The 25,245-nt window shown below is 35.4% G+C and overlaps 1 protein-coding gene across 4 annotated transcripts; it reads right to left on the reverse strand.

The window, feature by feature from the left end:
• Nucleotides 1–1,796: 1,796 nt before the first annotated feature.
• TMEM60 (transmembrane protein 60) lies at nt 1,797–25,146 on the reverse strand. Of its 4 annotated transcripts, XR_012482424.1 has the most exons (3): nt 24,685–25,146; nt 5,705–12,990; nt 1,797–3,974 (listed from the first exon to the last, which is right to left on the reverse strand). XR_012482424.1 is itself a non-coding variant. In XM_074268475.1 (2 exons), the coding sequence occupies exon 2, from the start codon at nt 12,938–12,940 to the stop codon at nt 12,536–12,538; it is 405 nt and encodes a 134-aa protein (XP_074124576.1). In that variant the 5' UTR covers nt 12,941–12,990; nt 24,685–24,921; the 3' UTR covers nt 12,283–12,535. The 4 variants fall into 4 exon arrangements, 3 of the variants coding, with proteins under 3 accessions (XP_074124576.1, XP_074124577.1, XP_074124578.1); XM_074268475.1 differs by lacking the exon at nt 1,797–3,974 and having other exon boundaries at nt 12,283–12,990; nt 24,685–24,921; XM_074268476.1 differs by lacking the exon at nt 1,797–3,974 and having other exon boundaries at nt 12,283–12,990; nt 24,830–24,909.
• Between the last annotated feature and the right edge of the window lie 99 nt (nt 25,147–25,245).

The following is a 25,245-nucleotide window of genomic DNA, read 5'->3' on the forward strand; positions in this document are numbered from 1 at the left end:
GGCAAGGCCGCGACAGAAAAGTAAAGGTCTAGCACAAAAAGAGAAAATTTCTAGCAGAGAAATCCGGATGGAGAGGTAAAGAGAGGTAGGGTCCTATTAGGGAAATGTGTGAGAGAGACCAAGAGAGGTTAATGCTGAAAGGAGAATGTCTTTTCAGCAGGCAGAGTCCATCGCAGGCAGCTATGTCAAGGGAGGTCCCTTGGCCGGGCATGATTCCTGCTTTTGCCTTCTCTGCAAGAAATTGGGCTGAAGGAACTTTGGTATATGGGTAGCTCTTGGTGGGGGCTGGGAGCAGTTTGAGTTGAAATCAGAATAGAGAATTTTCTAATTGAATGAATGTCCCTGGACTAATCTCCAATTCAATAGAGGTCAATATCTAGATCTCCAGCTTGGGCTTATGTAAGAGTAGTCCTGCACTCAACTAGTCCCACCCAGATAACAGAATGAAACCACTTTATCTTGATTCCCTGGGCCAGGTCTCTCAGGGGAGAACTTCTCTGAGGGAGCTTCTCAAGCGTTCCCCCCAAAGTCCGAGAGAGAATTTAGGGGCTCCCCTCATCAGTTTGACCATATTTTTATTATTTCAAAAGGCCTTTTATTGACATCTGCTAACCTTCAGAAAATTTTAAAGTGATGTAGACATCAGATGATGATAAGCTCCAAAAATTGGCGTTTGGTCACATGAAGAATTCATAATGACCACTGTCTTTAGCAAAAAGTAGATTTGTTTAGGGAAGAGGTTAACACAGATGAACTTTGAAACTGTATACCCTTTGATCTGTAAAAAAAAGGGAGATTTAGAGTGCATATTTTCCAGATGGGCCTTTTTCTTTCTTTCTTTTTTTTTTAATTTTAAAATTAATTTTATAATTATAACTTTTTTTTGACAGTACATATGCATAGGTAATTTTTTTTTTACAACATTATCCCTTGTACTCCCTTCTGTTCTGAATTTTTCCCCTCCTTCCCTCCACCCCCTCCCCTAGATGGCAGGCATTCCCATACATATTAAATATCTTATAGTATATCCTAGGTACAATATATATGTGCAGAACAGAATTTTGTTGTTGCAAAGGAAGAATTGTATTCAGAAGGTAAAAATAATCTGGGAAGAAAAACAAAAAATGCTAACAGTTTACACTCATTTCCCAGTGTTCCTTTTCTGGGTGTAGCTGATTCTGTCCATCATTGATCAATTGTAATTGGATTAGTTCTTCTCTATGTTGAAGATATCCACTTCCATCAGAATACATCCTCATACAGTATCATTGTTGAAGTGTATAATGATCTCCTAGTTCTGCTCGTTTCACTCAGCATCAGTTGATGTAAGTCTCTCCAAGCCTCTCTGTATTCCATAACATTCATATACCATAATTTACCTAACCATTCTCCAATTGATGGAAATCCATTCATTTTCCAGTTTCTAGCCACTACAAAAAGGGCTGCCACAAACATCTTGGCACATACAGGGTCCTTTCCCTTCTTTAGTATTTCCTTGGGATATAAACCCAGTAGTAGCACTGCTGGATCAAAGGGTATGCACAGTTTGATAACTTTTGGGGCATAATTCCAGATTGTTCTCCAGAATGGTTGGATTCTTTCACAACTCCACCAACAATGCATCAATGTCCCACTTTTTCCACATCTCCTCCAACATTCATCATTATTTGTTCCTGTCATCTTAGCCAATCTGACAGGTATGTAGTGGTATCTCAGAGTTGTCTTAATTTGCATTTCTCTGATCAATAGTGATTTGGAACACTCTTTCATATGAGTGGAAATAGTTTCAATTTCATCATCTGAAAATTGTCTGTTCATATCCTTTGACCATTTATCAATTGGAAAATGGCTTGATTTCTTACAAATTAAAGTCAATTCTCTGTATATTTTGGAGATGAGGCCTTTATCAGAACCTTTAACTGTAAAAATGTTTTCCCAATTTGTTACTTCCCTTCTAATCTTGTTTGCATTAGTTTTGTTTGTGCAAAAGCTTTTTAATTTGATGTAAATTTTTTTTTCTATTTTGTGATCAATAATAATCTCTAGTTCTCCTTTGGACACAAATTCCTTCCTCCTCCACAAGTCTGAGAGGAAACTATCCTATGTTCCTCTAATTTATTTATGATCTCATTCTTTATACCTAAATCTTGGACTCATTTTGATCTTATCTTAGTATGTGGTGTTAAATGTGGGTCCATGCCTAGTTTCTGCCATACTAATTTCCAGTTTTCCCAGCAGTTTTTATCAAATAATGAATTTTTATCCCAAAAGTTGGGATCTTTTGGTTTGTCAAATACTAGATTGCTATTTTTATTCACTATCTTGCAGATGGGCCTTTTTCTAAGATAAACTGCTCATTCAATTGGAGATCTCTGGCAAATTATTCTCCGAATCCCCCTGCCCCCCATTGATCTTTGGGATAGACAGATCCCAATTTCAGAAAATTCCAAATTCTGCAAAAGGCCTTCAAAATGATTTCTTTCAATTAAGAGATCTTGTTCTGATAATCAGCTCAAACAGTCCCCAATCCCAAAGATCTGCTCATAAAATAGGTTTCTGTTAACACATTCTTTGCAAATCTCATTAATAGATTTGTCCACTAAGAGAGCTTCTTAGTGAAAAATAAACCTTCCTTTTTGCCACTGATTTCAGGGTTCTCGAATTCTTTGTGTGTCTCAGAGCAGAGGGGAATCTCTTCCCCTTCCATACCGCATCAAAGTTACAGACAAAATGAAGCTGTATGGTAGACACCTGGAATTGTAAATATGAGTTGGGAGAGCCTCTGAAAGACAAGTTCCTTACTGGAACTCACGATTACCCAGGAGAAAGGGAGAGCCCCATGAGGTTGCCTTAGCTGGCTAAATCCTGAAAGGGACTTAGCATGCCAAAAAAAATTACCTATAAGAAGGAGAAATAGGATTGAGAAGCATAGTGGAGTTAGGGGAAATACCACAAGGCATTGGGGAAGAGGACTGAGAAAGAAACTGGGAGGCAGAGTGGGCTTATAACCCAAAGGAGGGCTATAGCCATGGGATGTATATTTTATAGGGAAAATTTAACCTCAGGGACATGGCTGGGATTTCTGACAGGGCATGGCAAAGTGAAACTGCTCAGGACCTCTCAGGAGTTTGAAATAACTTGGATTTCAGACTGGGTCACCTCCCAAAAAAGTGGAACCATGGACCTAAACTGATCTCTATCAGATCCCTACTTGCCTCAGGGATCAATTCTTTAGTTTCTCTCAATCCACCATATCATTTAGGACCTTATTAAAGGAATCACAGAATGAAGGGACATTGAAAGCTAGGTAGTTCAATTCTAAGCGCACTACAATCCCCTTTTCCAGCATTCCTAATAAAAGTAATCCAGCCTTTGCTTGAAGACTTCCAGAATAAAGAAATCAGCTAAATTTATTCATAATCCTCTGCACTATAGAATGACTTTGTTTTAAATATTAATTAGTTTTTCTTATGTCAAGTTCAAAAATTTGCATCTTTGCAATCTCTATCTTTTCTCACTTTTGCCCTCCGGGACTTGTCAAATAAATCATATTGAAATTTTCAGGTTAGGTGCCTTAAATGTCTAGAGGGTAGGGACTGTTACCCATCAATATGTCCTTTGCTTTGACTGGAGGTCAAAATAAAATGAATTGCCAACTGAAAGGAAAATGTATCAGCTGCTGAGGACAACTACTTGCTGGGAGCAGTTTTGGCTTCCTATGGTACAAATTTGGCTTATACACTTTTCTCAGGCCTCCTCAGAGTATGCAGCCCCTCCTGAGCAATTATCTGGCATCTGATTGGATCAAAGAGACATATTCTAATTTCATCACCATCCAGGCTCCATCAGATCACTCAAATTAGTTATCAATATACTTACCACTAAAATAGAGAATAAAATGTCCCAAGTGTGATTTGACTAGAGCAGAGCAGAGCCTTAGTCTTGGGCACTGAACCTCTTTTTCTTAGTGAAGTCTAAATATATGAAAGATAAGAGTAGAAAAACAAATACATTTTGAAGGGATTGGCAGCTTCTTAAGGGATAATGTTCTAAATATGTCTAGAGCTTTTTAGGGATGGCAGGTGCTCCAAACTACTTCTATTCATATAACTACTTTTTTTCCTTATAATCTTTTCATTCTACTTTGTTTCCCTCTTAAAAGGAGTTTTTGTGCTTAAAATGCAAATATTGTTTAAAGTGATCACATTTTAAAGTGCCTGCTTAATACTTTTAATTAGAAATTGACATGTTAGCTGGGGAAATTAGTGGGGAGCAAAACCCCACTGAAGTTAGGGTACAGGAAGAAGGGAAAGAAAAGTTTTCTGAAAAAAAAAGTCCTCTGAAAGCAAGAATATGATGGAAAGTTGCACTTATGTAAGAAATTTGCAAAACAAAGTGGTAGCTACAGACAGTAAAGAGAAGTGAAAATATGACCAAAATTTAACCTTCATATTTTGCTTAAAGCAGCCCCTTTAAATAATGTTCCCCAGGATGAAAGCCATATTATAAGTGATTATGAATCTATTCTCGTGTGAGCACATAGAAATTTGTCTTCAGAAATAGTGAGTAAAAACTAATGGAACCACTCTAGTACTCCCAATTAATATACAAGCAATGTTCCAATGCTAGGTGGTCCTCTTGGGGTAGAAGAGCATGATTTATAAGGAGAGGCAGGCCTGGATCAGTTGCCTTTTTTTTTCATGGGAAAAAAAATTCTGAAGTCATGAATCTTCAGAATATAAAAATTTTATTTCTTTATTATGTAACTGTATAATTTCCTTACATAATTTTAAAAGTAAAATTAATTTGGATATTAAACTTATAACAATTAATTGAAAGAAAATTTATGCTAGATTAAAAAAACAGAATCATAGACATGATCATATGAAGAAAAGTGAGAATGAATCAATAAAAATTATTATGAGACTGTGAATTAAAATTAATTTAAATGTAAATAGTTAATAACAAAGTTTGCATAATCCCAGGCTCAAACCTGGATATGAGGTTGACTTCTCAATGGTGAAGATAATCATTTGTTGCTCTCTGTGTGCATCAGAAATAGAGTTTGTGAGAGCCTTGTTATTTTGGCTGCAGGCTTTGAGAAAGAATATAGCATCTTTTCAGGGAGAAGGCTCTAGAGGGAAAGACTTAGAAGAAACATTAAAAGGAGCTGACTCTTAAAGAATTTGATATGGAATCTATAAATCTGGGGAGGATTTATTGTTTTGTTGAATGTCTAGATTTATCAAAGTGATTGAAAAATGTTAATATAGATTAAAGATATATCTGAATATATACATTTTTGGTGTGATGGTGATAGAATAAGAGTTGGTTGTTAAAACATTTATTAGCATGCCTCTGGCTCTTACCCTTTAGGAGCCCTGACAAATGGTAAAAACAGCTATCCCATTATCCTAATATATAGGAAACTAGACATAGAGGATTATTTTAGATTAGTTTAAACCTTTCAAAACAAAGTGTTTTGGGAACCTTGTTCTTTCATAATAATTCTCTGCTGAATTTTTTTTTTTTTTTTCTTGCTGAAGCAATTTGGGTTAAGTGACTTGCCCAGGTCACACTTCTAGGAAGTGTTACCTGCCTGAGCTGAAATTTGAATTCAGGTCCTCTTGATTTCAGGGGTTGGGCTCTATTCACTGTGCAATCTAGCTGTCCCTGATGATTTTACTAGATCCTGTATGCTCACCTTATACTGAAATTGGCTTGGATGGTGAAGAATTGAGAAGACCATCAAGGTGCCCTTGTGAGCTCTAGTTCTTAAATGTTTACCTGGAAATTTTCTTAAAAAAAAAAAAATGGTTAGTTTGAATGATCTGATGAAACATGGTAAATATGTAAGAAAACAGATATTTATTAATCTCCTATTATGTTCTAGGTATTGTGGTAGGGACTGTGAAAAAAAGATAACATATGAAAAAATTGTCTTTATCCAGAAAGGTCTATTCATTTTAAGGAGGCAGAGAGACTCAATCAGAAAAGGGAGGAATCAGGAAGTTTCCTAGAGGCGGTGTCATAAGCTAAACTTTGAGGGGAGATACAAATTCTAAGAAATGAAAATGAAAAAAATAAATATTCTTTCAGGAATGGGAAGATTGCCAGAGAAAAAGTAATGAAATAGAAGTTGTTATGTTAAGGCCTGGTAAACATAAGTAGACCTATTTGGCTGGAATATAGAGAATGTAGAGAAGAGTAATCTTAAATAAGTCTGGGACAGTAGGCTGGAGCCAGACTGTATATTCTAAATGACAAGCTGAAGAATCTTTATTTTCATTCTACAGGCAATAGAGAGCCATTGACATGTTTAATTTTATGATTTAGGAAAATTATTTTAGTAGGTCTGTAGTTGAATGACTAAAAAGGGTAAGAGCCTGGAAAGAAACCATTTGCAAGTCTATGAAAAATCCAGGTGAGAGTTGTTGAGGACCTGAATATTATAAGATCATATTTAGAATTTGCATAGAAAGTGGGTTCAGGAACCTGGACCAGGATGAGGATAAAAGAATTTGTTGAAGATATCTTCCTATATTCCATCCCACCACTGTTGGGACTCTGATAATAACAATTTCCTTTAATAATAATAGCATTCATGTAACACTTTAAACTTTGTAAAGTGCTTTACAAATATCTCATTTAATCCTCACAACCACCTTAGAGATGTTGTTCCCATTTTACAGATGGGGAAATGAGGCAGATAAGAGGTAACATGGCCAACTCACACTGTTCAGTGACAGCCAATAATTGGCTAAGGTCAAATTTGTACTCGGGTCTTCCTGATTTCAGGCCCCATGCTCCACTTAGCTTTGGCCTTTAGAGGATGTGGGAAAAGGGACAAGAATTTTCACATGGTGAATTCAAAGGGAGTAGAAGAGGTGGGAGTGGCTAGACCTAGGATGGGGATGTTGGCTGGGTCTCCCACCATCAGGGGAGGCACTGGTTACCATTATTTCCTCTCTTAAGCACCAAAAGGGTTGGGGTCTGGTATCTGGGTCAGGGACATGTGGTGATTAAGTCCTCAGGGCCCAACAGCTCCTATTCCCCAGTAGTTCCTTGGTCTTCCTGAGAGGGCAGGGCATAAACACCTCAGGAGGCCACATGGCTGCTTGGGGCCTGGTTAAGCCTAGTGTCTGTAGCCTTCCCCACTCCTAACTGAGGCCCCAAGCTGGAACCTGTTGCTGAGAGACGTGACTTTGGAAGCATTATAGCTTATCTCGTTAGACTGGAGAAAGTATGGTTGAGTAGTTAGTCCTTCCATGTGTGTTCTCCAACTTCCAGGCCCTGTCCCTGGGCACTTAAAGGGCAGGGCTGTTTGCCTCAGTTTCCCCTATAAAACAAGTGGGAGCAGGAAATGGCAAACCAGTCTGGTGTCCCCTCAAATGGGGTCGCAGAAAGCCCTACATGACTGAAATGACTGCATGGTGAGAATGAACGGAATAGTAGGTAATGGTGCAGGAATGTCGGTATTAACAAATACTGCCCACCTTATTTTATAAATGAGGGAACCCTAGGGCCCAGAAAGGTTAAATTCCTCTTCTAAAGTCAGGGAGCTAATAGAGCTAGCACTAGAATTTAGGTGTTCTCATTTCTGTATTAGGCCTTTCCACTACTGTATGTGTATGTGCTTCTAGAACTTTTCATTCCTTATGTGAGAAAGTTCAACAAAATAGGGATCATTTCTGTTTTTGTCTTTTCTCTAATTGCTGGCACTGTGCCTATTCACATATTTGCTTAGTAACGGATTAGCTGATTTCTGGATGATGCCGAATTTTCTAGCTTAGTGGTGTCAAACTCAAATAGAAATGGAGCCCCTATACAGTACAGAAGGAACTCTGTGGGTGCATGGTGACTTAAAAAAAAAAAAAGTATGTTAACATTGTCTATGTTTTATTGTATTGTCACTTAATTAATTAAGGTTGGTATAATGTTATTTTTCCAAATGAGTAAACTGAACAGAGAGGTTAAATTTCTATTTTGAAGGTCACAGTTTATTTTCTTTTGTAAGGGCCTCTATTTCCTCATCTATAAAATAAGAGGGCTGATTGGATGGCCTTGTAGTTTTAGATGTAGGATCCTAAGCATTGACCTTTAAAAAAAATTTTTTTTAATGAAATATTTTCTGAAATATACACATCCCTATATTAATTGTAAAATGTTGAAGATGAGAGGTCCTATGGATACAACTCTGGTCTTAAAGCCAGGAAGCCCTGGGTTTACATACACTGAATTGTTCATATTCTTGCTTATTCTTGAAACATTATTTATTTTAACTTAGGTATGCAAACTTATATATTAAAATATACTTTGAAATAAATCCAAGATGCTTTTGTTTAATGTTGTTTAAATGTTGTAATTTTTACCTTTAATACTCACATATAAATCTATTGAACTTTTAAATCTTTAAGGTAACCATGTTAAACCAACAATTTGGTGATATTTTCAATATGTTGTAATGAATTTTTTTTTTTGAGTGAATTTGCATTTTCACTATTTTTGGCTCAGTGGGGCCATACAACTAATAAGTGTCTCAGGATGGACTTCAACTAGTGCTCTCTCCATTGCATTGGCTAGTTGTTTCATAATAATAGGCAATATATTATTATTATTATCATCATCATCATTAGTCATGAAAATCCAGAGAGGAGAGTATCCAGGAAGGAGAGTGGGGACAACAGTGGTAAATTCTGTGGAGATGTCAAGGAGGATAAAGAAAAGGTCAAAACATTTGGAGATTTAAGAGCAAGAGTCATCAACTTTCTTTTTTCTCCTTGAAAAATATTTCTTTGCAATATGTGGGATTTCTTCCTTCTAGCACAGTTCTCATCACCACCATAATGTTCAACTTTGAACAAAAAATAAGGATTGTGTCACTGTTTAAGTCACTTAACCTTTAACTACTCTTACTTACATCTAAGACTAAATCTGTTTCCTAACCTGCATGGATAGGAGTTAGTTCATCTGGGAGTTTCTGATTTTCTGTGAAATCACAAGTCTAATAGATTATTGGTGAAATTACAGGCCCAGGTCCTTTCTCTATAGTGAACATAATTTAATTACTTATATGTTCATACTGAAATCTGCTTGTCCTAATCTTAAGTGGGCTATATTACTGATGCTTCTCCTGTATCTTCTTTAAAGAACCAAAAGTGGTTCTACAGTATTAATGTGACCTAGAACTGAAATGAAAACTGTATGAAAATGAAAATAATGCAACTTTAATTTACATGTAATTCAGATTCTAAATATACTCTAATCTGGGGGTACCCTACTTAAAAGTAAAGTATAAGAGTTTTGCAATACTCTTAGAACTTCTTTCATATCTGAGTCTCAGCTGAAGTTTGACTTAATTGATGGAACAGCAAGACATGATTTGGTGAATTTTGTGAATCACTAGAAAAGATTTATATTTTAAAATCCTATAAAATTGTTTTAGTTAAAGAAGCTTCTGATTCAGTATGATATATAGATTGAGTGGTTTATCTGTATTGACATGGAAATTTAATGCCGCATTTTAGATTATTTTGGTGTTTTAATCTGTTGCTCACTTTATCATTCCTAAACATCTAATATCCAACAAAGAATGCTGTATTTAAAAAAAAAAAAAGTATTTTGGCAATTACAATTTTAGGGTCTTTGGGACCACAGGTTTGCAAAAGGAGAGATTTCTATCTTGCCTTACAAATTAGGGAGCTTGGGTCAATCACCCAAGGTCATAGAGCAAGTAAGTAGCAGACAGACATAGAACATAGATTGCTGATTCCAAATAAAGTTCTCTTCCCAGTATAGCAGTACATTGTTTCTCCCAAAAGAGAGATTGTATTACGGATTTTAGTAGTCTAGTGATAGCTCCTATGTTGACAATAATTTTTTTTAAATGAACAAAATACATAGAATTTACAAGGGAAACCAATCATATTAAACTGTTACTGGGTTGTTTTTTTTTTTTTTTTGTTTTTGTTTTTTTTTAACGTCCATAGATTTCAGGTTAAGAACTCTTGTCTTAGAATCATGATTTGTATTGATTTGAAAAATTTCAAAATATTGCTTAAAAGCACATGCAATCACACTACTTCAAGCTTAATCATACCACAAAGCAACAAACCCAGTTCTCTCTTTGGCAAATTTTTCCTATAATGATTATCTCTCATTTTAAAAAAGTAACTATGGGGCAGCTAGCTAGGTGGTGCAGTGGATAGAGCACCAACCCTGAAGTCAAGAGGACTGGAGTTCAAATATGGCCTCAGACACTTAATCACACCTGCAGGCTTAACATCTCTGCCACCTAAGCTGTACAACTCTTTTTATTTAAAAGATTTTTTTTTTTTTTTTTTTTTTTTTGTGGAATCTGCCTTTTTTTCCCCTGATTCTGTTTTTGGCTGAGTTGAGACTTAGTGGATACACATACTTAAAGAGGTAGGCCCAGTTTAAGAGTTTGCTTCTTTTTTTTCTTTCTGTGAAGTATGATTGTATTTCAAATTCTGGTTTATTTTATTGACCTTTTGGTTGAGGTATTTGAGATTGGGTTGGATTGCTTTCAATAATTTAGGAGTTTATTTGCTCTGATTTGGAACAGTTTGTAATCTATATTTACTATTATTCTTAATTTCATCTCCAAATATGAAGGTAATTCATTGTATTCAGTGTTACTTAGCTTCAGTTCTGTTTCTGCGTTCTATTAAAAAATTCAAAAAGCTAGGTTAGACTTGAAATCTTAGGCAATTCAATTTAAACAAACATTTATTCAGCATTTACCACATACAAGGCACTGAGGATGCAAAGACTAAAACAAAAAGATACAATCCCTGACCTTGAGCTGTTCAGGATACAACAACAAAAGTAAACAGGGAAACGAATACAATGCCATTTGGGGAAGGAATATTTAATAACATCTGGAAAGATTCAGATGATAGTTTACAGAAGTAGCCCCTAAACTTTCAGCCCAGGGGGCTGGTGGGAGGCAGAGGCCGGGATCCCCAAGATCCCTGAGAGCCCAGAGATCCTGACTCTGCTGTTGTCATCATCTCGCTTCACAATGAGGAAGTTGAGGCTCAGAAAAAGCCGGTGCTTAGCTGGGTCATACAAGCCTGATTTGAAACTGAACCCACTAAAATCTTTACCAGGACACAGAAGACAATGCCGACCTGCACTGTGGTATAGACCTCTTTAGTTCCCTGCACCTGCCCTCTTCCATGATGGGGAACAGCTAGTAGAAATGTTCTGCTGGATTGTGGAGGTGGGAAAGGAGGTAACAGGAAGGGTAAAGGGGAGTTTGAAGCCAGGCTGAGGAACTCACATTTCACTGTTGAGACAATAGGGAGGCACTCAAAAGTCTTTGAGGAGAATACTGTCTCGTCAGACTGTACTTAAGATTATTTCAAAGCTGTGTGTTGGGCTGACTGGAGATGGGGAAGACTGGGATTAGGGAGACCGCTCAGGAGACTGCTCCTGCACAGCAGAGATGCTGAGGGCCTGAAGAAGGGCAGTGACCCCTTAAATAAAGAGGTGACTGGTATCACAGCCTAGGCTTCTATAAAAATCTCACATAAAATTTCCAACATACTGATAAAGCTCAAAGTATTGTAATTATAATGATTAATTACTGGAATAATTTGAAAGCCCTTCTATGCCAGATTTTTAAGAAGCTGCCTCCATAAGCTTAGCACATAAATATCAGTTTATGATGTTGGGAAGAAACTCTATTACCTGTCTGAACAAGAACAGAACTAAACTATAATGTTGTACTTAAGTAATCCTACTTAAATATAAAACTCTTGAGATGTTTTCATTGTCTACTAAAAGAATTTCTTAAGTAATTCACAATATATGTATGGCAAGCTGCACCAAAGATGGTTCCTCCTTTCTTCTCCCTCACCAAGCCTCCTTCCTGAGAGTGACTGGGAGAGGATCCCTTGCTTTTTGTTATTATATTACATCTAGCAAGGAAGATCAATTTTAATCACTTATGTCAAAAATTTTAAGTGGAAATTGGCATGAATTTGCCTGGATTAATGAAAACATGAAAGTATACTGACTGTCCTTACCTAAGAATTTTCTCCATTATTTAGCAAATAACATTTGTTTTAAGCAAGCTTTGTTGTTTATAATGAGAATGTAAAATATTTGATGCGTACTCATAGAAAAATCATTGCTCTTTTTTTTCCAAATCATGATTTGGATTGATTCCTAAGTGCTAATGAATGAGATTTGCATTTGTGATTATTACATCTTTGAAGTATATCAGAATTTTTAAAAAGAAGTCATTTAAAAATATGTGGTTCAAAACAAAGTTTTATTTTTACAAGTGATAAAGAGACTAATAATTCAAATGTAGAATAAATACTTTTCATGCTGTCTTCAAGTCTTTGAATAACTTACTTGATTTAACACTAAGAGTGTAAAACTGTATTTGGTGTGGTTTTCAGTTCCTTGGTAGGCTTGAAGTTTGCAGATATCTGGAATACTGTTGTTGTTGTTGTTGTTTTTTGCTGTTCAGCAAATTATAGTGAAAAGTCATAGTTAAAAGTCAGTCTCTCCGAGCAAAAAAGACATTATATCCAAGTTCTGTCATAGCCCCAACCAGTAAGGCCCATAAAGGAATAAAAACATATGATAGATTCATATTAGTAAACTGTTCCAGTTTAGCACAGAGTGCAAGACAGAAGGCCAACTTAAGTAACATTGCTATGAAGTACCAGACTTTTCTTTTCATATGTCGTGGTCCATTTCTATGGTTGTAACCAGATTTACATCGTCCAGCCATCTTCACAATCAGCATTACAAGGAGAATAGTATCAAATATCCAGACTGGTATGAATATAAGGAACCAGTTCCATGGTGCTTTCTCATCCAATTTTAACACCAACATGATCAAGAAGAGTAATGTAAAAAGCCAAGTGAGAAGTACTCTCTGAGCCAGGGACATTCTCATTTAAACAATTTAGAGAGATGGTTGCAGACAGTTGAAAAATTAAGTATATCCTACAAGGGAGAAAAAAATAACCATTATTCAAATTTTTTTCATGGTGTAGTATTAGAGATGTCAAATTCACCTTATACTACAGGGACAAAAAAGATTATATATTTCTTTCAGATTTCACTTCCTCTTCAAGTTTCCCTTTTTATTTATCTCACTGTTTTACTTTCTTCTTCAAGTCAAGAAACAGATTTTTTATTAAAATTTTTTTATTTTCAAAATATAATGCATGGATAATTTTTCAACACTGATACTTGCAAAACCTTGGGTTGCAAATTTTCTCCTCCTTGCCCCAATCCCCATCCCTAGGTGGCAAGTAATCCAATATATGTTAAACATGTTAAAATATGTTAAATCCATATGTAAAAGTATGTACACATATTTATACAATTATCTAAGTCAAGAAATATTTGAGAAGACAAAACAGCTTCCTGTAAAGCTTCTAAGAAAAATATAAAATAATCACAATCTTCAAAAAAGAGTTCTTGAAATAGCACTTAAAAAGTGCTTTATAAATCAAATAAGAAAGATTAAGGAAAAACTTGGAAAAGAAATAAAAGTAATGCAAGAAAAAGAAAGTAAATTATGAAAAGAAAGTCAACCAATTGGAAAAAAAAAGATTCAAAAACTTACTTTAGAAAATAACTTCTTCAAACTAAGATCTAGGCAAGAGAAAACCAATAACCTCATTAAGATATTAAGAAATAAAAAAATAAAAAGAATGAAAAAAATTGAAGAGAATGTAAAACATTTCATTAGATAAACTAATTTGGAAAAGAGATTGAGGAGGGGAAAATAAAAAGAGTCTAGATATTATACTTCAATTACTGAGGAAAATTGCCATGAAGTTCTAGAACTAGAAGGGTAAAATAGAAATCGAAAAAACCCAACTGATTACTATCTAAAACACACCCCAAAATGAAAACTCGCAGGGACATTATAGTTAAGATTCAAAATATTACAAGCAACCAGGAAGAAAATTTAAATATTGTAGAGTTACAGTCAGGACAATACAAGACTTAGCACCTTTTACATTTAAAAGAATATAATCTTCCAAAGAACAAAAGAACTAGATTTGCAATCAAGAATAACCTAATTAGCAAAGCTAAATGTAATCCTTCGAGGAAAAAAGAAAGATATTTAATGAGCGAAAATATTTTTAAAATATACTTGAGAAGAAACATAATACACAACTAGTAACTAACTTAGAGCTAGGAAGTGTTAAGTGTCTGAGACCAGATTTGAACTCTGGTCCTCCTGAATTCAAGGTTGGTGCTCTATCCACTGCGCCACCTAGCTACCCCAGTAACTAACTTTCAATGTGAATGGGATGGATGAATTCACTTATACAACAGAAATAAGACAGTGGAATGGATCAAAACTTAGAATTTGACAATATACCTTTTATAAAAAACACATTTAAAAATGAGACACACACAGAAGTGTTGTTTTCTTTTTTCTTTTAAAGGCTAGAATAGGATTTATTATGCTTCAGTCGATGTAAAAAAAAAAAAACAGGGATAGTAAACACAATCTCAAAATTAAAACTAAAAAATATTTAATTAAAAGAAAAAAAAAGCAAAGAAACTAATCACAAAATGCAGCCAGGAGTCTTGAATCTTTTCCTGGGGTCAGGCTAGCTTTAATAGAGGCCTATCTCTCTGCTTGGTTCCCTGATGAGCTCTTGTCAAAATGTCTCCAGCCAGAACGAAGGTAGGGATGTGGAAATGAATCAGACTCTGCCTCCAAGAGTGAGGGATTGTGGGTTTCTGCCTACTGAATCTCCCAGAAGTCAATCCTAGTTCTGAATCTCCCAAAGTCCTCTTTGGCCCTGAATCTCCTGAAGTCCTCTCCTTTAAAGTGCCCTCCTTGACTGAATCCTGGCTTTTTATATCCTCCCAGAGAATGGGCTTTTGGGAGCTCCTTAAAAGTATGCTCTCTTAAAGGTGTGAATCTCATGAATTTCTAGTAAATACATTACTGAACTAGAGAACTGTTAAGTAACATGCTAAATTAGATAATTATATCTATTCCAGTGACTTAGCATCTTGTAAGAATCCTAACAAAAATGGAGAGTAAAACTTTAATAAAAGATTTCAATTTTCCCCTCTCAGAACAAGATAAAAACTAACTAAAATGATAAATAAAAAAAGAAGTTAAAGAGATGAATAAAATATTAGATAAGTTAGCTCTGATTACTATCTGGAGAGAACTGAATAGAAATAAAAAGTAGTATAACTTTCTTAGCAGTACATGACACTTAAGAAAATGACCATATAAAATAAGCCATAAAAACCTTGTAGTTAAGTGCAGAAAAGCATCCTTTTCAGATCATGAAGTAATAAAAATTATATTTAATAAAATACCAAGGAAACATATTAAAAAATCAATTGGATCCTCAATAACCTATCTTAAAGAATGAGTTAAAGTACAAGTCTTAATAGATGACTAACAAAATAGATAATTATATTAAAGAGAATGATGAGATAATATATCAAAACTTATTAGATGCAGCAGGAGCAGTAATCAGAGGAAAATCTTTAAATGCTGAAAAAGAGAACATTGTTAAATATAAAATCAATGTAACCAAGATTAGAAGGAAAGCAGTTAACTCTGTGTGTGTGTGTGTGTGTGTGTGTGTGTGTGTGTGTGTGTGAGAGAGAATTATACAGAATTTCTCAGATAAAGATCCTATATCTCAAATATGTAGGGAACTTTGTAAAATTTATAAGAATATGATTCATTCCCCAATTGATAAAATACCCTTCAAGGATATGAATAGATAGTTTTTGGAGGAAGAAATCAAAGTTATATATAGTCAAATGAAAAGATTCTCTAAATTATTACTGATTAGGGAAATGAAAATTCAAATTACTTTGAGTTATTATCTCATACCTATTAGATTGGTTAAAATGATAGAAAAGGAAAATCGTATATTGGCATGCTTGTGGAAGTATCGAGACACTAATACACTGGTGGTAGAACTGAATTAATCCAACCACTTTATAGAACAATCTGGAATTTATGCCCAAAGAGTTATAAAACTGTGTATTCCCTTTGATCCAGCAATACCACTATTAGATCTATTTCCCATAGTGATCAGGAGAAAAGAAAAATAATCTATATGTTCGAAAATCACGGTAACTCTCTTTGTAGTGTCAAGGAACTGAAAACTGAAGGGATGTCTGTTTAATGGCTCAATAAATTGTGATATATGAGTGTGAAGGAATACTACTCTGCTTCAAGAATTGATGAACAGGTCGATATTAGGAAATTATGGAGATTGGCATGAAATAATGAAGAGTAAAACAAGCAGAACAGATGTGTATCACTGCTAATGTTATGGACCAGACATTCATTACCTCATACCTAGATTACTTATTTACCTGGTATCAATTCTTCCAGTTTTTTTTTTTTTCCCACTAATACCAGATTTTCTTATATTACTGTATTTAATACATTACCCCTCTTCTTAAAAAAATCTATAATGGCACTGAAGGATGTGTAATGTGTTACAACAGAAAGCATGATAAATTTGTAGTTAAAGACTACAGACGCATTTGGGCACAGTTCAAATTCCATCTCTGTTAATTAATATCTAGGTTCTTGGTCTAGTCATTTAAACATTCTAGACCATTTCTTCATCTTAGATGGTTATACTACTATATGACCTATATCTTTTCTAGATCCAAACCAATGATCTTAAATCCAAACTCAAGTTGATCTTCCACAATTTGGACATACCCTATACATTGATCAACCACTCCCCTTTTTCCCAAATCTGAATCCTACTATTTATTCAATAAACTAAGCAATTACTGAATTGAACAGATGGGAGGATTCAGATTTGGAAAAAGTGGAGAGTGGTTGATATATACAAAGTATTTTTAAAAAATCGTAAGGTAGTTGTTTAAAAGTATACTAAGATTTCTGGCATATATGTATACATTTACACAAAAATATGCATATACATATATACATAAAGTTATCTATCTACAACTAAGATCAATCAAAAGAGGGATGCCATCGTGAGTGAACTAAATTTGAAGGAATTCTAAGCAGCAGAGATGAGGAGGGCATATTTCAGGTACAGAAAATAGCCTTATCCTAAAGGCATAAAAATAGGAGAGAATGTCATAAAAACAGAGCAGTACCCAGGAATGTTTGACTGTCAGGCAGTGGATGAAGAAGAGTAGTTCTGCAGTAAGGTAAAGTCATTGTGTAGAGGGCAGGACTTTGTACTTTCTCTTAGAGGCTTCCTGAATACAGAAGCAACATGGTTCAATCTGTACTTTAGGAATATCAATTTGGCAGCTGAGTGGAAGATGGACTGGAAATTAGATTATGTTAGCAGTAATTAGGCAGTGTGTGTGTTCGTGGTGTTTTTTTTTTTTTTGGTGGGGAAGACCAATAAAGAGGCTTCCAAGTAGGATAGAGAGAAGTGATGAGAAACTAGAGTTGTGGTTACAGGAGTCAAAATAAAGGGACTGATAGAAGATTATACTGTCAAGACAGAATTTACAAGACCTTAGCAGGACTTAATAATTCTCATGGAGAGAAGATGACTTTAAAGTTGTAAATCTGGATAACTACATCATGTCATAAACATTCTATGTAATTGCTTATCTTTTCTTCTCCTGTCTAGAATGCCCTCTTCCTTATTCTCAAAATATTTTGAAATCTGATTATCTTTAAGGTTAGGGTTTCAGACCATATTTCTTCCCTAGAGCTTGTCCTTAGTACTTGAGCTCAATGAGTTGTCTCTTTTACTAATAGTTCTCAAACTGTTCTCAGTATCTTTATACTATTAAAAATTATTAAGGATCTGATTAAAGAGTTTTTGTTTATGTCGGTTATATTTGTAAATATTTACTATATTAGAAATAAAAGCTAATTTTGAATTTTAGACTCTCTGAAAGGGTTTTCAGAGATTCCCCAGGATTCTCTGGAGATCCATTTTGAGACCCATATCCCAAGCTCCTAATGCAAATATCCCCTATGTTGTTTTTTTTTTTTTGTTTCCCAAATAAGATTAATAATACATAAATAACTTATAAATGATTTTATAATTGACAAACTTTCTCTCATAACAATCAAGTATTATAAGTCCTGCTAGACACATAAAGAAACTGAATACTGGATCAGTTAAGGGACAGAATATCTAGTAAGTGATAGGCTTGATTCTGGGATTAATGAGCTTTCAATTATCCAATGCTACTTTTCTAAATTTGGGAGTATGCACCAATGCTTCTTTTGAAATCTACTTGTTGATTTTGAATACTATAGATGTACTTGCAATTTAATTACAGGGCTTGTATGTACTTAAGCCCTGAACTTATTTTTTTAATAATACAAAGCTAAAAATCTATGTATTACAAATCTCAGAGATGGGAAGGTCAATCAATACCTGACAGAAAATGACTTTTATACTCTCCCTGACTATTCAGTTTCTAATTAAAGATCTCTAGTGAGAGAAATACACTGAGGCAACCTATTCTATTTTGGATTGTTTTAATTTTTAAGAAGTTTTTTTTTTTAAATTAAGCTGATGCGTTCCTATGTAGCTTTTATCTGGTTCAAACAGACTAAATCTATCCTGCATTCCACATAAAAGGTTTTCAAAAATGTAAAAACAATTATTAGACATTCCCTTCCAAATTTCTTTTCATAAGAATAATCAATTCTCAACCCTTCAACTTGCTTCCACATGGCATAATTTTCAGTCACCATTTCTGCTTACTCTCCTCTGTATATTCCTAAAATGTGATTGCCCAAAACGGAGTACAATACTATTGAAATAATTTGGCCACGAAATTACCTGGATCTGTAGTATTTTTCTTACTAACTCATGCAGGTAGGTATTAACATTTTTTGATAATGATAACAATTATCTGAAGAACTACAGGCAGTTAGTTAGATAGAGCTCAGGACCCAGAGTCAGGAAGATCTGACCTTGAGTAGGGCTGTGTGAATTTGGAAAAGTCACAACTTTTTTGTACCTCAGTTTCCTCATTTGTATAATAAAGAACTTGAACTCAATGGTTTCTAAAGTAATTTCCATTTCCAATGTAGTCAAATAATTATTCTCTTCCAACCTTATCAACTTCAAGAATGTCTAACAATTTTGTACAAAAATATAAACGGGCTTTTTCTATGAATTTAAAATTTATGATTTAATTTTATATGTTTTACACTTAGTAGTACTTTGCTTTTTTCCAAGTACATGTAAATATAGTTTTCAATATTCATTTTTGTAGGATTTTAAGTTCCAAATTTTTCTCCCTTCCTTCCCTACCCAGGAAAGGAAGCAATGTGATATAGGTTAGATATGTTAAACATATTTCCACATTAGTTATATTGTTAAAGAATCAGAAAAGGGAAAAATTGTGAGAAAAAAAAAAGTGAAAACAGTATGCTTTGATTTGTATTCAGATTCCAAAGTCCTCTATATAAATAGCATTTTCCAACACAAGTCTTTTGGAATTAAATTGGAACATTATATTGCTGAAAAGAGTGAAGTCTATCAGTTGATCATAGCACAAGATTGCTGTTACTACATTCTGTCTGTATTTTCCTGGTTCTGCTCACTTCACTTAGTATTAATTCATGTTAAGTCTTTCCATGTTTTTCTGAAATCTGTCAGCTCATCATTTCTTATAGAATAATAGTATTCCACTACATTCATAACTTGTTCTATAACTTGTTCTATTGTTCCCCAATTGGTATGCATCCCCACAATTTCCAATCTTTACCACCGGAAAAAGAGCTGCTAGAAATATTTTTGTACCTGTGGATTCCTTGCCCCCTCCTTTTTTTTTTTTTTTTTTTTTTAAACCATCTCTTTGAAATACAGACCTGTTAGTGATAGTGCTGGATCAAGGGGTATGCCAAGTTTTATAACCTTTAGGGCATAGTTCAAAATTGTTTTCTAGAATGGTTGGATCAGTTCACAACTCCCATCAACAATGCATTAATGCATTAATTAATGCAATAAACTTATATTTTTACACATGATTCTGTTCTGTGTATATTTGAGAAATGAGGCCTTTGTATGATAACATTCTAGAATAACTTATAAGTATTATATTATTTTCAGATTAAGTTCTCTCTCATATTCCAAGAGAGCTAAGTTTGGCTTGTTTTGTCTCTGTCCTGATTTCACAGACATATGTTTACACTATAGTCAAGAGAAAATAAGGGACATTATCCTCTCTGTACCACTCTCTCTTCTCTTTGATCCTTCAAACAGATTGGCAAAAACTTTATGTTTAAAGAGCACTGCATTGGAAGTCAGAAGACCTGTGCTGTTTTCTGGCTCTTTTGAAGCCTGTCATTGGAACTCTTCGATTTTCAGGTGTTTTATTTGCAAAATGAGGTAGTCTAACAGTATGCCTTTTATGGTCTCTTCAAGCTTTAATATTCTATGCTTCTAAAAGATTTGATTTTATAGCTAATAAACCATGAAGAGTGGCGATTTTCCCAAGAGCATGCAGCTAGTTTGAAGCAGAGCTGAAACCCAAATCCGCATCTTTGGATTTCTTGATACAATGCATTTCATTTTACTATCACTTTGGGGTCCTTGGTAGCTAGGTGGGCTTTGGCAGGAGAGAGCCAGAATCACTAAGTAACTCCCAGGGGCAAGCATGGAGGGGGCAGATAGAATTATCTCTTTAAGGCTCTTATTGCAATAGGCCTAGGTTGAATTCCTTGTTCTATTTCTTGCACTGACAAACCCAACAATTACTATATCCAATAAGAAGACCAAGTTACATGATGCCAACTCCTGGGATTATTTTTCCCATTAAAAGAACCTAATCTCTCTCTCTTCCTCCAACTCTTTAGGAATTTAGCCGAGTTCAGGGGTCATTAGGAACCACTGCCTTTAGCAAGTTCATTAGAACTTAAGTCTGCCTAATGTTGTCTTCTTTGTTAATGTTCTGCTATGAAACTTAACTTGAACCCTTGTTAATGGCTAACAATATCTGGTGGATTGTATAGGAAAGTCCTGAAATCCTAACTTACTTTGGGGTTTCAGTGATTCTGTACCCCACTAATGCCATTTCACCAATAATTTTTAATCTGCATTTTTTTCCTATTGTTTTCAAATGTGGGGACTAGACTTGATTATCTCTCCCTTCAGGCTCAAAATCTTAGGATATCCTCTGATATTTTTGTGGTAGCTAAAGAGTTAATGAAATAATGTGATAACTTATCTGTTGATTTCATGGTAGTGGTGAATGTTCTTCTTTATAAATTTCCTAATCCTTGTTTAGATGATGTGGCCTTAGTCTAATGACAGATAATTTAGGAAATGGGCTAGTTTAAAACAGAGAATGATTTATAGCTCCACAAAAAGATAAATGGGAATGAGACTTAAATGTGTACCCAAAGTGTACCGCTGTGAACAGTGCCTAAAGAAGTAAAGGTGAGAGAAAGGGAAGAAGAGCTGGCTATTAGCAGGGGTAAAAAAAAATTAGCTAAAAAGAGGCATTAGAGGCTGAAGTTTCAGAGTAGTTTATTGAATGATAATGGATATTTCTATGATTTTTTTTCTTTGCAAAATACTTTATAAATATGATCTCATTTGATTCACAAAAACTCTGGGGGTTAGTAACTAATATCTCCATTTTGCATATGTGGAAAATATGTCAATATGTGGAGACTTAAGAGACAAAATTACTTGATCATGACAGAACATTTACTTTACATCAGAGGATTTGAGCTTGTCTCTCTTAGCCCAGCACTCCAAGTACTAACAATACTATGCTGTATTTCTATCTATTGTTCACTTGCTAAATTGCAATCAACCTATACTAAAGGGTCTAGAACTAATTCCGATAATAACCTGCCAGTTATTCCAAATTTTAAAAAATGCATAAATGTATTGTCTGCAGGATATTCTGCAACTCTAGCTATCTGTAGTACATGATTGGTAGAGAGAGACCATGACAAGAAAGAGCACTAAAGCAAGCACTGAGACAAAACAAACTTTTATATTATTCATTTTTTTTTTTTGAAAGAAAATCAAAGTATCACATAACTCTGGGGAATATCAGAGATTAACGAATTCCCAGCTTCTTAAACTGTGGTCGCATCCCCATATGGGGTCTCATAAATGAATGTAGGGGTTGTGAAATTTTGGTTTATTATCAGTAAATGTATGATTTATATATCTTTTTATATACCTAATTATCTGGGGTCACATAAAAACTTTTAGGGTGAAAAGGGGTCATAAATGGAAAAAGTATAAGAAACCTTGATCTAGTACAACTGTTTCATTTTACAGGTGAAACTGAGACTTGGAAGCATAAAAGGACTTGCCAAGGTCACATAGGGAATCAACAGAGCCAGGATTTGAAACCAGATTCTTGTCCCTCAAATCTAATACTCTTGTACTGTTTCACATTCCTGCAATATAAAAAGTAAATTTTTTGCAGGCAGGAACTTTTAAGGACATCTCACCAAGATTTAATCATATAGGACTAATTTTCTCTGTAGCAAATTTTTTTTTTTTTTTTTTTTTTAAAGATCAATGTTGGGACCCATATTCCAAGTGCTAATTGTATAATTAGACTAGGAAAAGACACACAGCTTAACTGAGTAAAACCCTGTGAGTGAAGCACTAGTACAACCAGAAGTGAAAGGGCAAGATATTTCAGACTAACATTTAATGTTGAAAGGTGGTGTTATAAGATTAGGAATTCTTAACCTTTTCTAGGTAATAGACCTACTTGGAAGGCTAGTGAAGTCTATATTCTTTCTCTCAGAATAATGTTCTTAAATGATTTAAATAAAATACATAGTTTTAAAAATGAAACTAGTTATATTGAAATAAAGATATAATTTTTCCTATCCAGTTCCTACCTCTGCTGAAATCTATCCTTAAATTATGAATCCTTGCTTCAGACTACCTGGTTCTACCACACTATATTTCACTGAAGTGCAGATGGAATAAATGATTTGCTCAAGGTCATGTTATTAAATAATAAGGTGCACAGATGTGATTAGAATGCAGGTCATCTGATTCAGTGTTCTTTCCACAGTAATATATTGCTGCCTCTCCTAATAAAGTAGGCTACTTATATTGGCTAAGGGAAAACTTGGCTTTCTCCTGATTTGTTTCCATGGCTACTTAGTGAAAGCTAGAGGATACTAAATAGTGCAGTGTTTGTACACCCCTGGAAGCTTTTTCCAAAGGACTTCCCCCTTATGTTAAAAAGTCCTATTTTAGGATTCTAGGGTTGTAGCAACTACAGTCTGGAAGAGAAATTTAACCAATGTTTGGCCGGAAGGCCACAGATGATTAATGAACAGTAAATGATCAAGGCACAAAAATTGCAGTTTATTCTAAGGTTATAACTTCCTCAGCTCAGCACAGCATCTCATAGGCCTTTGTATGTGGCCTCTGTTCCTTTGCAGTGGAGAATAGGATTAAACACTAGATTTCTTAAATTAATAGTCTCTGCCTCAAAATACTCCCTCTACCACATAACTTCAGTTCTCCAAACTATATGATTTCTAGCCTCCAAGTCCTATGATCCTATATACATAGATTTGTTGTAATACATCTGGCTAAAAATTAGACTCTCTATGCTTTTCAGAAGAGCAAGTTACATAAGCAGTAGTCTGTCATAGGAAGCAGAAATGCTTCCAGATGCATTAAATTGTAGTAAGATGGTGTCTTACTAAGAGGTTCTGGGTTTATATAAACGTGAAACATTTTCTGGAATCATATATTTAAACGTTCACAGAAGGGCTCATTTTGCAAAAGATGCACTTCTTGTGTACCGGAAGACTTTGTATGATGCAGGGCATCAAGTAGTTAAAAAAAAAAAAAAAAAACCCAGCACGTTAAACTAGAATAGCTAATCATTTCAGAGCTCACCACTTCATTTGTGGGAAAGGGTAGTGGTGGTAGTTTCATAATTCAAAGTACAACTGAGAGCAAATGAATATCCCCTTCTTCCATGTTATCACATCTCTTGGAAAATGCTAAGCACTTTTTCATAGATCAATTCTCTCTTACCCATCCCACAATTTTAGGCTACTTACCTGCCTTACTATACTCTTCACCAAGTTACCCACTTTCCTTCTCCTTTAAACCCATTTTCTTCCTTGTCCCAAACCTCACAGCCTTCCCCTCATCTTTAAGGTCAAGATTCCCCAAACTGTTCCAACACCAAATTTCTCCTAAATTAACATTCACTCTAAGTGGATCTTTGTGGGGTCACCTCTACTGACTGTAACTCCGCTTTTACACAAAAGCCTAGAGATGACGAGTCACCTGCTCGAGGCCTATCTGTACCTTGGGCATCTTATGCATCAGTCTGGATTCGTCCTCATCTGAAGAGCTACATGAAAGATCCGTTCTGACTTCCCACAGCTCTACGTCGTGTCCAGCACTTTCCGGACATTCGATAAATGCTTGCTTGTTACAATATCCGAGAATCCTCTATACTTTAACTTCTTTATCTTTTACACTACAGCTTCTTTAACCGCTGGGGATAAATGATGGTTGGGGAGGGGGGTGGTTGGGGGGGGTAGGGTGCAGACAGTGGGGGAGAGGGGAGGGAAAGAGAAAAGAAACTGGGGGGAGGGGGGGAGGCGGGGAACTAACGTTCTCTCCTCCAGCACCGGGGCAGGGGGAGGGGCGGAAACTCCCCAGGCGTTCGGCGCATGGGTCCGAGCTCCGGACTCACCTGGGTACTGCAGCCAGCTGTAAGGCAGAGGGGAAATGAAGATGGGGGAATTCGTCAGGTTATATCCCCGGGAACTTCACGCACGTTTTCCCCCATTAAATCCAGATTTCGTCACATTTAGGAGAAAAAAAAAAGCTGTCTGTACCATTCAGTTCCGGATCCTAGAGCAGAAACCAAATTGGAATCTCACTCAAGCTCCTCTCTCTGCTTCCTCAACATCCGGGGCGGAGTCTTAGAGCCTCTCTCACTACGCTTATAGGTAGAAGGAAAGACAAGCATACCCTTTACCACGCCTTCTTTCTGGAGATGATTGGCTGAGGAGAATGTCAATCCGATTCAACGGCACCTTCCTTTTTACTTCGGTTCGATTATAAAGGCATCAATTACATCCTCTTAAGTCTGTTGGATTCTCTTCCCCCGCTGCTATTGGCTGGAGGAAAAACCAATCCGAGCGAGTTTCGGGGAAAGCTTTCCCCGCTTTTCTTCTCTATTGTAGAAGGCAGGTGCCAATTAAAGTGAACCAGACTTCGGCTCCTCCCATCCACGGTATCCTAGGCTCCT

The sequence above is a fragment of the Sminthopsis crassicaudata genome, chromosome 5, assembly GCF_048593235.1.
Source record: "Sminthopsis crassicaudata isolate SCR6 chromosome 5, ASM4859323v1, whole genome shotgun sequence".
Lineage (NCBI taxonomy): Eukaryota > Metazoa > Chordata > Mammalia > Dasyuromorphia > Dasyuridae > Sminthopsis > Sminthopsis crassicaudata.